This window comes from Anguilla rostrata, chromosome 6 (assembly GCF_018555375.3).
Source record: "Anguilla rostrata isolate EN2019 chromosome 6, ASM1855537v3, whole genome shotgun sequence".
Lineage (NCBI taxonomy): Eukaryota > Metazoa > Chordata > Actinopteri > Anguilliformes > Anguillidae > Anguilla > Anguilla rostrata.
In genome coordinates, this window is record NC_057938.1 from 19,343,128 (window position 1) to 19,357,099 (window position 13,972).

The 13,972-nt window shown below is 44.1% G+C and overlaps 1 protein-coding gene across 4 annotated transcripts; it reads left to right on the forward strand.

The window, feature by feature from the left end:
- The first annotated feature begins 125 nt into the window (after window positions 1–125).
- Window positions 126–13,557, forward strand: acvr1l (activin A receptor, type 1 like). 4 transcript variants are annotated; one of them, XM_064338865.1, is made up of 10 exons: window positions 126–283; window positions 3,501–3,575; window positions 3,933–4,184; window positions 5,037–5,248; window positions 6,320–6,419; window positions 6,610–6,756; window positions 7,295–7,570; window positions 7,950–8,147; window positions 8,420–8,550; window positions 9,170–13,557. In XM_064338865.1, exons 2-10 carry the CDS (start codon window positions 3,509–3,511, stop codon window positions 9,302–9,304), a joined length of 1,518 nt encoding a protein of 505 aa, XP_064194935.1. In that variant the 5' UTR covers window positions 126–283; window positions 3,501–3,508; the 3' UTR covers window positions 9,305–13,557. The 4 variants fall into 4 exon arrangements, with proteins under 4 accessions (XP_064194935.1, XP_064194936.1, XP_064194932.1 ...); XM_064338866.1 differs by lacking the exon at window positions 126–283 and adding an exon at window positions 367–391; XM_064338862.1 differs by lacking the exon at window positions 126–283 and adding an exon at window positions 427–1,133.
- The last annotated feature ends 415 nt before the right edge of the window (window positions 13,558–13,972 follow it).

The following is a 13,972-nucleotide window of genomic DNA, read 5'->3' on the forward strand; positions in this document are numbered from 1 at the left end:
TAGGACTCAAAATAATAATATATTTTATATAATATATTTAACCACAGAAACAGTTGGAGGACTTGCAGTGCCCATAATGCTGTCCTTCGCAAGAGTTTGGCGTTTGTCGTTAGTAATGACGTAATACAATCGCTCCTCTTATCACAACTCCGGTGTTTCTGTGGGTGAGGAGGCGGTCATGTTGTGTAGTCAACCAGTTATTGGAAATTCAGTGTTTTTCTGAATTAATCGGGAATAATTCCTTGAAAACGTCATAGGAAATGTACAAATATAATTGATTAAGGTAAGAAATGATGCTCATCGTTTGACAGTTTGTGGGGGTGCTGTTTCTCAGAAATTGGAGGACGCAGTGCAGATTAGCTTGCTGGCTAATATATTATTAGTTATAAAGGTAAGCAAACATTGTGCTATGACTGTCATCGTTTAGATATCGATAGCTTATTAACGTTAGCCAAATAGCTAGTACGTGGCTACGTGGCAAAGCTAAATAAGTTAGTTTTCAGGCTCATTGTTTAGCTTCTTAGCAGTAATCAGAAGCTACCCAGCCAGACAGCGGGGTTAAATAAACGGGCAGTGCTAGCGAACATTGGGATTATTATTAGCTCAGAATCTTGATAGCTAGATAGCCTAGACTAACATTACTGACAGTGTCTGTGCCGGAGTGCTACCCATGCTGCCTGTCTGGCTAGTTAGCTGCACGTTTTCAAATGGAAAAGTGGTGATATTTCAAATGGGCTTATTAATAGTTAGCTGGTGTATATCTATAATTAGCAAAGCTAACGTTAGTATTTGACGGCTCCGATTGGCTTGCTTGTTGCTGTATTAGCTAGCCAACAGCTACGCTTACGATAGAGCGCATATGTGTCCCATGGTAAATCACTATCCACAGTACTACCGCTCGCATGCGTTTTATTTCTCATTTTTGGTAGCTTGTCGATTAGCAAAATAATAAGTCAAGGGATAGATACAACACTGATGCGAACAGAGCGCTTGTATTGTGGGGCAGGTGACGCGCAGGATCCAGCGCAGATCCAGCGCCTGCTGCTGTAGCTATATCATCAGGACAGCAGACAGGCGCCAGCCTGAACCAATTTGTTGTGGTGCCATGTCGTCTGTCGCAGTTATGCTTCTCAGTGAGTACGGCGGAGACAAATTAAAGACGCGCACTTGCGCTAGCTTGCTGCTACAGACAGGCGTAGGCCCCCAGGACGCAACGTTTTGTTATTGGGTGGGCGTTTTGTGTAGCGTTTCTACTGTAACGGACCACAAGCGTTTGCAATTATGGCAAGAACAATCAGTGACCGTCTGGATATTTCTGTCGCGCTGACTAATGCTCTTCTTAAATTGATGCAAATTTTGGGTTAGTGCGTGGCTAAAGTTGGTAGATCTGTGCCGATTGTTGTCTATTTAGATGGCAAATGTAAAAAAAAAAGCTAGCTTGATACTTCCCTGGTCTATAATAGAAGCAACATTAGAAATACTGTTTTGTTTACAGCTGGCTTTGTTAATTTATCTTGTCTGGAAGCTGAGAGTGGGAGGTATTGATTAACAAACGGATTATTAAAAAAAAAAAAGATCTGACCGTCACCACCCGTGGAATGACCCAGTGAGCAAAAGCCAGAATCCAGACGTCTAAAGGGGTGGAAATCTAGGTTGAGAGACGTTTTGACGTAAACGGGTTAGGTCAACCCAAATATAGCTAGGTTTTACCAGTATATAGTCCGGCTTCGTCATAGTCTGCTAGAAACTTTTCAACCAAATGGAGACGGCATTTCACCGACTTTCGGTAACTTTTCACCTCTAAAATATTCACTGGGGAGTTTTAATCATTGAAGTAGCTAGCTAGGTAGCCAACATCAAAGCTGTGACAGTAAGGACTGTCTGAATTAGGCAGTGGTGAAGGAATACTGTGCATGATTTTTTCAGCCTTGATGTGGTCCTGTGTTTACAATAATATAAGTCTCCTCCTCCATCTTCAACCCTGCCCACTTCCCCGAGTACCCCTTTGGCCACCTGGCTACCTAAAATAGCTAGCTGGATAGCTAGAGGTAGTCTTAATTGCTTGTCCAACAGAAAACACGCCAACTCCGAGTCCCTTTTCATCCTCCATTGTGAACTTAAGCTGTCCTCATCCAGAAAATGAAATTCCAAGGTTGACTTTGATTTTTTAACAAGCCCTGTCGGCTTGTCATTTCGCTTTGCTGTACTTGTGCTTCCTCCTCCACTGCTGTAGCTAGCTACGAACGCCATGCTGAAACCTGATCCCACCCCGCAGGCTCTGTAGCCACACCCACCCCTGCCCAGACAGAAAAGAGCGTCCGGCCTCCAAGGCCTTTTTGAAGGAGCAAGGATTCCGCAAGTGTCCAAAAAGACAGTACATCATAGATTTGACTGAACGTGGTTATTTTGTATTATTTTCAAGGTATAAAAGCTGAGATAATGTGGTTTAGATTTTTCATCTCATCTGATCAAATTTCTAGCCTATATGTTTCCAAGGCTCCTCTTGTGTCATTAAACCAAATATGGCAAATGTTGGACAATATGAAAGTTGCCTAGTTTACATGTAGACCTTAGTTTGACGAACTGTAGCAGTATCACTTTTTTCAATGATGGTGTCGTACCTATGACGTGTAATCATCTTGAGCTAGCATGTTTCTGATGGATGGTTCAAATGAGCCAGGGATGCTATATGCTGATGTCAATGGTGGCATCTGGTAAAACCCCTAATGGAGTGCATTTTGAAGCACTCTTCTTGTCTTTTTGTGATCTTAATGTTCCGCCCTCCACTCCAGTCACTTTTGATATCATTCTGGTAATGGGCTTCTTTTTCTGGGGTTGCCATGGCAATGACCCACGCATGCTCACACTCACACCAAAATACATGCAGTCTTCCTCCCCCCCTTCTGAAAGTGAATCAAGTGCTCAGCTGTGAAATATCGGATGTTGCATCCTGTTGCATGCAGGGAAACGGAATGATTCTTTTCTGCCTGAAATGAATAGTTCCTATTTTTCCTGCTTTCATTAGAACAATTATTTTGTTCGCTTCTGTGCCAGTGATGCCTAACTGAAACCAAAAGTCTTCAATTCTGCGCAGAACAGTTGGAACATGATCACGATTATACAGGTTTATCAGAGATTTATCCAGTCTGAACTGGTATATGCTCCCTCTGCATTTAGATGTTCTGAGTGAGGTTCAGTAGACCCTGTGCAGTGTTTGCAAACACTATCTGTGCATGCAGATGGTTTGTAACGCAAATGTTGGTGTAATGTTAAGAAGAATTAGTGACCGTCTCTCAAAAAACAGCTTCCTATTACACCTGTTCCTGGGATAAATCAGTGGGAAAAACTACCTGACTACTGTAGAATCCGGGAAGATCAAAGAGTCTAAGAACTTGTAAGAACTGGGCTGTCAAAGCACCTTCATAGCTGTGGAAAATGTCCTAAACTGTGTTTCTGGAAATGCCTACCCTGTGGTTAAACTGCCTGCTTTATCATTGCAGTGACCCTGATGGCTCAGTGCAGCATGCAAGTGCTTCTGCTGTTGGTCCTGAAGATCCTACAGACATCAGCTGAAGGTATGGTTAGTGACCGCTAACCAGGGAGTCTGCACATTCTGTGTTCCTGTATTTAAAATTTACAGCTAGCACAGTGCTCTGCAGTCATATCTCTGGTACACATTTGTTCCAGAATTTTCTGCAGACAGACAGGATAATGTGTTTCATGCCAAACAGTGTTTTGGCGTTTTGTGACCAAACATCAGGTAGCATTGGTTTTCAATGAAATGTATAAAGAGCTTGTGTTTTTCTAACAAGGGCTTTCAATAGAGAGCCACTGGTCTGTTGTTTTTCAGCATGTGTATATACATTTATGCACGTGCATGTTTATCTGCATAGGCTGTCTGTGTAACTAGTTTGTCACGCGTTGGCCTCCAGGTGGCGCCATCGATTGCCTGTGCGATGGCAGCGCGTGCATCCTGAAGCTCTGCCAGGGCAGGCAGTGCTTCTCCTCGGTGACGCTGAGTGGCGACACGCCGCACTTCAAACGCGGCTGCCTCAACGAGTCCGAGAAGATCCTCCTGACCTGCTCCACGCTGCCCAGCGTCAGCTACGCCGTCCAGTGCTGCTCCCACCACCTGTGCAACTCCAACGACAGCAGCGACACGTTGACGCCCCTACTGCTCAAGGGTGGGTACTGCAGCATTGTTGGGGAGGGTAGTTCAACATGAGATTTAATGGCTTTATGTTTATGCCTGGTGGCATGGCGGTGCAGCAGGTAGCCCATAGCTGTGAGTGTGTGAGTGAATGGTGTGTGCACCCTGTGATAGATTGGCGGCCTGTCCTGGGTGTATTCCTGCCTCTCGCTCAGTGCACGCTGGGATAGGCTCCAGCACCCCCCTCAGCCCTGCCCAGGATAAGCGGGTATAGATAATTTCTGGATGGATGGATGTTTGTGCCTTTGGTTGGGGTTTCATCATTTAGAACGTCATAAACTGAAATCCCATTACATCGCAGGAAATAAATGCCCACACAAATGGGGGAGTCTCTGCTACTGCTTGGATATCTAGGATTATATAAGGATTATGGAAAGAAGGCCCTGGTATCAATTTTAAAGCACAGGGCTGCAGGTTATTTAACAGATGTTATTTCTGGTGATAGTGGGTAGGCAGCACTTTACACAACCCCTACACCCATCTGGAGCCATTGAAGCCGATTCTACCCATCTTCAGCAATGGTACTTTGGGACTGGTTGAAATGTTTAATGGAATGATTCACTAAAACGGTTACATCTAGATTAAATGTGCAAAGCTTCCGCACTCCTTGTTAACCATAGAACATATGGGTATGTGTCATGTAGAAACATCTGTGAATGTTCTTAAATGTTGTCTCTATAGTGTCTTATAAGTCTGTGTGGTCAGTGCAAATTTGTGTGGAAGACACTTACAAGTAATGTAAAGTCAAAATAAAAAATTGTGAAAGAAAATGTATATAGTATACAGTGTTAATCGATTGTTTCATGTTTTCTTTTTTGTCAACCAGTGCCCCCAGCAGAACCGACCCGATACAGAGTGGAGACCCTGGTGGTCTTCGTGGTCACGCCGTTCGTGGTGCTCGCCCTCCTGGCCATCCTCGGCGTCCTGGCGTGCCGTCGGCTCCGCCACGGCCGCCTGGAGAGGCTGCACGAGCTGGACGCCGAGCAGGGCGCCATCGACGGCCTGATGGCGTCCAACGTGGGCGACAGCACGCTGGCGGTGAGCCAGGCCTCCCTCCCCGCCCCCGCTAACCCTCGCAGCTGGTCCGGCCCGTGCTTCAAACGAACGAGACGGCGCTTCCCCGCCCGTCGCTGGCCAAAACCGCATATCAGACGAAAGCGACTTTAGCGTCTAGCGGTTTGGAAAGGTTGTCGATGCATCACAGGCTTGCGGTGGCCAACTGATTGGAATTTATGTTGCGCGATCACGCCAGTGAAAGCCTGCCAATTTTTAGGAGGTCAGCTAGCTGACTGAAGCCAGAAAACACGAGCGCTTATGCAGATTAAACACTGCATTTGAGAGCTTTTGTTTAAATCAAGCCAGCCAGGGCGTTGCGTAGCCAGCGGCTAAGGCAACGTTTTCAAGCAGTGTCTGTCTGTCTGTCTGTCTGTCTGTCCTTTCAGGCCATGTCCTGGGGTCTTGGACAAAGCCGTCCTTTAATGTGCCTTATTTTTGCCTAATTTGAGGAGTAGGATATAATGACAGGGTGTGCCTTAAATTTGTAACCGATGCATCCTTTGCTAGCGAGGATATGTCATAAATGTTTGATTAAATGCATTGTTTCAACATAAATGTTCACCCTAATTGAACCCCCTTGTGCCCCTATACCAGCCAATGGAAAGCCCTACAGGTCATCAGAAACTTCTGGAAATATCTTCAATATCTTTTCTAGCAAAAACCATCTGGGCTAGTCATAAATCATCAGTAAAACTGAAAGTATATAAAAAAACCCAGAAAGTGAACTGTCCCTTTAAGCCACTCATTCCTCTGACTCAGGTCTGTGACTTGCGAACAGCAGGGTGATGAGATGCAGCCGCTAACATTGCTCGGTTCAGAGGAGAGCACACGCTCGTCTGTACTCTCCCAAATTAATACTGCAGGTTGCAGCAATGAGTGCACATAAATATGACTGAGAAATCCAAACTGGAGAGGAAAAAAAGAGTAATAGATACATACATAAATTAAGAAATGAAAGATTTGCTTCTTGTTCGCTGTGTATCTGTCAGTGTATTTGTAAGCCCTCAGCTCTCTCAGCCCTTAACTCATGTATTCCTGTTGCTTGTTCTACAGGATCTGTTGAGTCACTCCTGCACCTCGGGCAGTGGCTCTGGTCTGCCTTTCCTGGTCCAGAGGACGGTGGCTCGACAGATTAGCCTGGTGGAGTGCGTCGGTAGGGTCCTCACTAGTCATTATTTTGTGTGTGTGCTTTTGCATTCGTGTAACCGGTCCCTGATGTGCCAGATGTCCCGAAAGAAAAGTTTGGTCCTCGGAAGGCCGCAGTGAATAATTATGACCACAAGCGCGATCGCAGGGGTGGAGTAGACGGGTTGATGACCAATGTCCCTGTCGACTGTCCCAAGGAAAGGGGCGCTACGGCGAGGTGTGGAGAGGACAATGGCAGGGGGAGAACGTGGCGGTGAAAATCTTCTCTTCGAGGGACGAGAAGTCCTGGTTCCGGGAGACTGAGATCTACAACACCGTTCTCCTCCGGCACGAAAACATACTAGGTGGGGATACATTACGGCTCTGATCCTGGGCTATCACGCACCGTTCATCAGAGTTCAGGGCCTGTATTCAGAAAGCTGGAAAGCTGATCTAGGATCAGTTTAGCCTTTTAGCTCATGATGGATAAGGTTAGGATATGACTGGGAGTATCCTGATTCCACAACTCTTTCTCTGAGATGCTTTGTAAATATGGAGCCAGAACCCTAGGTTTTGGTTGAAAAGCAGGACAACATTTGTCCTTAACTTTGACTTAAAAATAAATGCGAGTGTTAGTTCCTTTCTTCACACATTTTTGCAAATTTGAACTGTGTTGGAGGAGATAAAATTAACACTTGTATTTAATTGTGAGTTTGGGACAGTTGCTTTTTGAATCCAAGACATTGTCTTGTCAAATGAATGTGCTGTATCCTTTTTTGTCCAGTGTGAGGAAAAACGTGGCAGCAGGATAACAGGGTAACTACGTAGCTGAGCTCCTTTACCTTTCATTGTTCTATAAATTGGACAGACTAATTTTTGGGGGTCGTGCGTTTCCCCGGGCAGGGTTCATGGCATCAGACATGACATCACGGAACTCCAGCACCCAGCTGTGGCTCATCACCCATTACCACGAGAATGGCTCCCTCTACGACTACCTGCAGCGCGTCGCCGTGGAGACGGTGGACGGGCTGCACATGGCCGCCTCGGTGGCGAACGGGCTGGTGCACCTGCACACGGAGATCTTCGGCACCGAGGGCAAGCCCGCCATCGCCCACCGCGACCTCAAGAGCAAGAACATCCTGGTGAAGAAAGACCTGCGCTGCTGCATCGCCGACCTGGGTGAGAGGCGCCCCCTCCTGTCACAGCCTTGCCACTGCATGGAGTCAGTTACTCCTCCAGAGGCTCCATAGAAATGAAAGTCTATAATATGTTTATCACTCAGGATTTTTTTTTGTTTTCCTCCAAATGGATAGAGTGGACTCCCTTGAAGTGGGTTTGATGTGTTGGTTTTAACATATTGAGTCAATTAGTAGTTACAGTTGACATGTTTATATTTGTTTCTGCTATATAAAAACTGCAGAGACCCGTTAAACTTTCTGCACTGCACCTTGAAAGGTACAAGTTAAAGACTCCACTCACCCACCTTATCATGGACTCTTTGTGCCGGTTGAAGTTGACAAAATGCTCTTTTTTTCTTTCTTTTTTTGCTGTGGTCCAGGTCTGGCCGTCACACACTCTCAGTCGGACAATCGGCTGGAGGTGGGCAACAACCCCAAGGTGGGCACCAAGAGGTACATGGCTCCCGAGGTGCTGGACGAGTCCATCCAGACGGACTGCTTCGACGCCTACAAGCGCGTGGACATGTGGGCCTTCGGGCTGGTGCTGTGGGAGATCGCCCGCCGGACGTACAGCAACGGTGAGGGTGGCGAACGCTCCCCAGCGCTCGCTCGCTCGAGCTTCAAGTGCGTGAGGAAGGGGTGCAGATTTCTCTGTGTTCACACCTCAAAGAACTATCATCTTATGGCAGACGGTACCCTGCAACCTTTTGAAGCTAAGTTTGATAGCTGACCGCCCTGGCTTTGTAATATTTTTAAATCGATTCGCGTAACTTCTGTCTTTTGATGAATTGTTTGAACAGAGTTGTAGGCAAAAGGTTGACGCTCCCACTTCCCGAAACGTATGTTTCAGGTATCGTTGAAGAGTACAAGCCTCCGTTTTACGACCTCGTGCCGAACGACCCCAGCTTCGATGACATGCGCAAAGTGGTCTGCGTGGAGCAGCAGAGACCCTTCATCCCAAACCGGTGGTTTTCTGACCCAGTGAGTGCAAGAAGGCCACTGACCTCATTTCTGCCAGTGGCCTGCCTGTAATTCGTTTAAAATGTATTTTAACATTGTGCAGCTTATCGAAGATCTTACTAAGTAATTAAAAACAAGGAAACTTGACTGTCAAAATTTGGATGTCAAGAGAACAGGCTTTGTACAGTTTCAGCGTTGAGTCCTATCTTATCCATGATCAACCAAAAAGAGATACATTTTTTTTATAAAGACCCAACTTTATAAAACAACCCCTAACCCTTATGTTACAGCTAAGTAAGAACATCTTAGCATAGTGATACACAATCAAGGCCTGTATGTTTACATGTCCATGTATTTGGTAGAATAAGGCCACACACAAGTTTTAAAATCCTATTTGAATATTTCAGGGGTAGTAATATTTCAGGGGTAGTAGGTTTTGTACTGTGTGTCAGCATGAAAGGTATGAGTTGCTTAAATACAGGATTCCAAGTGAATATGAAAGGACATAAGCTCAGTGCAGTATTAATGGTCCAAGGCCTGCTTGTGCAGACACAGCCGTTTGGGAAGCCCATTGGCAGTCACAGAGTCAGACAGAGTGAGGTAGCGGACGGTGATGCTTTTTGGTGCGATTGTTCCACAGACCTTGTCAGCCCTGGTGAAGCTGATGAAGGAGTGCTGGTATCAGAACCCCTCGGCCAGACTCACCGCCCTGCGCATCAAAAAGACTCTGGACAAAATCCACAGCTCCCTGGAGAAGGGCAAGGCAGACTGCTGAGGGGGCATGGGGCGTAGAACGATGGGGTGGGGGGGATGTAAGGGGCTCTGCTTCTCTGAAGCAGGACGAAGCCTCCATGCTGGTGGTGGGTTTGGGGTGGCGTAGGAAGGTCCCATTTCTCCCACAAACTGGCATGCATTACAAACACTAAAGCGCTTTCCAAGAAGAAAAAAAGGAATTTTTTTTTCTTCTCGTCGTAGTCTTTTCATTTTTTTCATGGTTGGTTTTGCCGTTGGGGTTTTTTTGTTTTGTTTTGTTTCTTCGCTTGTTTTTTTTGACATTCACATAACCTCTGGCTTGTTCCTTAACAATGTGGTGCATGTGTGTTTGTTCAGCAAAGCGAGTTTTTTTTTCCCCCAGTGAGGGAGGGCAGCTATCGGTATTTGTGTAGAAGCACCCTGCAGTGAACTGGGATCCTACGACTTACCCGAGGGAGACCCCAGAGGAAATGGGCCTCTCGTTGGCCAATCAGCTTTGCCCAGCCCCCCCTCCCCCATCCCCTCAAACCCCTCCCCTCAAAATGTCTCCCCGCATTCAGTATCCCCCTGGGCTATGTTTGTGAACGCTTGGGATTTCTGGGCAGAAGGGGGAGGGGGTGGAAGAGTTGAGCATAATGGTAGGGTGCCTTAGATTTTCCTTTTCCCTTCCTCCCTTGTTCGTTTATCGAGGCGCTTCCATCGTCCAATCTCTTGCCGCCGCGAACGAAACTGCCGAAAGAGCATCGTTTTGGACCGGAGTCGCAACCACTGAATACTGCTCTGTGAAACGTTACAATGCTGTCTGCAAAACAAATTGGAAAAAAGTGCCATAGGCCATCATGTCACCTCTCTTTATGAATGAATATTAAGCGGGTTATTCTCATTGCCCAGAATCATGTGTCTCACAGTTGTGAATTCAGAGCATGAGGCTATCTTGTCTCAGCTGTGGCAAATGTTGTGGAAAATGTTGAACAGCCTCATCAATGCTAATGGTTACCGCTTTATAGAGATGGCTGCATGCTTTTCACACCTGCCTTGTCTGCCCTGACCATGCAGGCATAAGGATGTTATTGTAGACAAAATGGTTGCCCTTGTTGCCTGTATGAGGGCTATGTGGCTATCACCAAACGTTTTTACTATGCCAATGCAAAGGCAGCTGCCCATAAGATGTATGTGGTTGATGATTGGTTGATTACAAAGGTTGCGAAGGTCTTTAGGAGAGCAGGTTCTTCCTCTGCTAAATCAGAAAATGGGCAGCTTACATTTATTTTGTTTCACAGAAATACAACTTTTTGTTATTAGCTTTGCCCAAGCTAGCTAAATGCATCATTCTTTTAATAAGCTGCTAGTTAACGTAAGTTTAAATTACACTGCAGTGAAGACTACTGCTACCTAGGTGGTTTGACAAGTGTTACATTCGCTAAATAGTTCAGCAAAAGCTTTTGTAGCTAGCTGGACGCCTAATGCTGCTTGTCTGCAGGGTCTGTAATGTTAAACTCCTTGTGCAATTAATATTATTTTATTGTATTTATATATGAAGAACCAATGAAGAAAACTGTCATATTAAGCTTTATTTTTATTTTATTTTATGAGTTTTTTTATGCTGAAAGGAACAAAGTTCTTGCGCTGCCCACTACAGGAGCATTGGTATTGGTCTTTTGGAAACCATGCCAGTTTAGTGGGCCAATCAGTAGAGAACTTGTGAATGAGTGAATATAATAATTACAGACTGGGCATGCAATGTCACATCTCTAGTTGTCCTGTTTAGAAATTACTTATTTAAGACCAGAATGATACATTATAATTTTACTGTTTAATTATCCTGTTTAAGTTGGAAAAAGTAAATATACAGCTTTATCTCGTGGCTTATTAAAAATTTTAAATGGCACAGAGTCTTTAATAGAAAATGCCAACAGAGCTAATTGGCTGACTAGCTAGGTTGCTAACAAGAAGGCAGGGCTAATGTTCACTTGTTTTTGGGTGGCTAATTAGTATCTACTCATAAATATTAATATAAAACTTGCTTTGTGGAAAACTGGCTGGCTAAGCAGCTCCTTGTGGAAATGCTGTAAGATGGTAGTAATTTGGAGGAGAGACTTGCTGTTCATACTTAAAGTGGACTAAGTATGAATAGCAAAAAAAAAAAGTCTGCTTTAAGTTTGAATGCTCTGAACTCAATGAGTGCGTGTTTGCGTCCACAGGGGTGACAGGCATGCAAGTTTATGCATGCAGAGCCCTTACTGCTTCGTCCAATTTCCGAACGAGTGCTGTCAGAGGCGACCATTTTATGCGTCTGCTTCTGGTTCGATGCTTTGAGAGATGCTTAAATGGCAGTGCATTGTTACACGGGGACTGAGGGCGATGCCAGTCTTGTACATCCACCCTGCTAGCTTCCATCTGCACTGACACAGAGCCACAGCCGCTGTTCTGCTGCAAGCCACCCTCAGCCCTCCTCAAATGCAAAAATCCTGCTCGAAGCAGGGCAGGGGGGTGGGGTTGTTTCAGCCTGAATGCGTCGACTGGCATGTACAATTATTACTTCCTGAAAAAGACAAATCGCGTGCTTCATATTTAATGTGAGTCTTTGAGTCCATTTCTCTTGTGTGTTTGCATGGTTTCTTTAATGTGAGTTGGCCATTCTGGTACAAGTTCAAACGGCTGCTTGTATGCTGGTTTTGTTTTTGTGTGAGTCAAGCCATCGTTAGCAGAAAAGCTAAGGTACCAAGCCAAGAGGAACAAAAAATACTATGGTTTATAAACATTTTTACATCACCAAGGTCTTGTATTTATTATCTTTTTATATCCTTGAAGGATCAAAAATATGAAGTAACAACAATGAATCTTGACGTTGTTTTCCTTTTTTAATAAATTTGCTTACCAAACATAATCAGATACACAATTTAGGAAAAATGGCTATTGTAAGTTTGCCATTGTGAGCTCTGAATGCTGTGAATACTGTGAATGCATAAGCATTTGAGTTAAAAACACTGAAAGATACACACTAAAAATATTGAAAGATACAAACACTAAAGTTGTTTTTATAAGAGTACTGTCCTTATAAAAATGTTAAGAACTTAAGAATTACAAACACTTGAGAGTAGAAATTTATAAAACTGTGAAATACACTAAATAGCTAATATTTAATAAACTGTATGTAACTAAGTAGCCCCTATATACACTGCAGAAAACCTACTGGTTATGTGAACAAAAAGCTGTTTTTCTTGATTTGCTTAATTCATTTATATTTGCTTTTACAGTAACTGCATATCTGACAAGTTAACACTAAGGCTAAACACATGGCACCCTTACTGAGTGGATGACTTGCATAACTGCTCTGAAGCGTATTATTAATATTAGAATGTGTTGTATGATTTGGTCATTTCTGAGCTTATTTATCTAGATATCTAAAGTTGCAAACTTGCACAAACAAGTTGAGATGGCTACACACTGCTGCAAACCTACAAATAATTACTTGAGTCAGTCAAGGGTGTGGACAACCAGCCTATGAGAATGCTATGCTGAACACTTCCTGGTCCAGAGCAGGGATTATGGAGGCAGGGATACTTAAGGTTCACTTTACTACAAAACCCAATCTATAACCACTTAAACCCAAAGAAAGACATCTGTGAGATCGGCTTCTGTTTGCATATTTGGGGTCTTTCTGGTTTGGGGCCTGTGATGTACTGTCCCATTTCTCTCTGTAGAATCCCGGCTGGTGCCTAGAAAACTGCATTTCTTATATTGGTGTCGTCTGTGGCTCCACTGTCGTGGTGAGTTGCTAGCTACCAATCAAACATCAACACCTGATGTTACAGGGCCACGATTGGACTGGCCGAGGTCCCAGTGCTCCATGGTGTGGGACTGGTTGAATGAACTTTGCAAGGAGACTGTGCACCTACCTTTTAATGGCTTGGTCATAACAGCTGTTGGCAGGAAAACCTTTTTGATGCTACTCTCAGGTTTTACAGTAGCACATGCAGCAATGGTGGCTACAATACACATGCTGACTAATCGTGACTAAACAGCACACTATATTTGAACAATTTATTAAATTACCCCAGGTGGAGTTTAAAAGCCTCCTCAGAATTTGTGTCAGTCTTTCTATGGAAACACATTACACAACTGCAAAGGAAAAGTGCTTACTGTATACAAGCAGCGGCACCATGAAGAGATAGTTGTTCATTTTAAAATGTCACATTTGTTTAAATACTTTTTTTTAATGTTGCTTATTGTTTTTGTTTTTTTGTACATGCAATAAAAACCATGTTCACAGCAGCTTTACTGAATCCATTTTTTTTTTTCATTCAAACAAGGTGCAAGGCAGTTTTCACTGTATTGGGAATTTATTTGGAAATCCAAAAGTATTTGAACTTTCAATAGCTTATAAATTACATACATATCAATTAGCATTGCTGCTTAATACTTAATAATACTCAATACTTAGTGATTCAATTTTGAGATGCCTGAGCAACCCAGATCTAGAAGGGCAATGTATTCAATTATTTCTTTGCTCAGCAAATCACCGTACCTACCTTTACTTAGAGGAAACATACATAAATATAATTGTACATAACCCTTCCCATTTAATCAACTGGATTGCTACTGGAGTAAAATAACTACTAAATCATATACAGTCATGGTGTGGTGAGGCTGGGGAGTTATGAGTTGAACAAAATGCACCCAAAAATGC

Excerpts from the sequence above, each read along its gene's own strand:
- acvr1l (XM_064338862.1), top strand. The coding sequence starts at position 1,106 with ATGTCGTCTGTCGCAGTTATGCTTCTCA. Across the intron at positions 1,134-3,500 it reads TGTCGCAGTTATGCTTCTCA|TGACCCTGATGGCTCAGTGC; the intron begins GTGAGTACGGCG and ends TTATCATTGCAG. Across the intron at positions 8,148-8,419 it reads CCGCCGGACGTACAGCAACG|GTATCGTTGAAGAGTACAAG; the intron begins GTGAGGGTGGCG and ends CGTATGTTTCAG.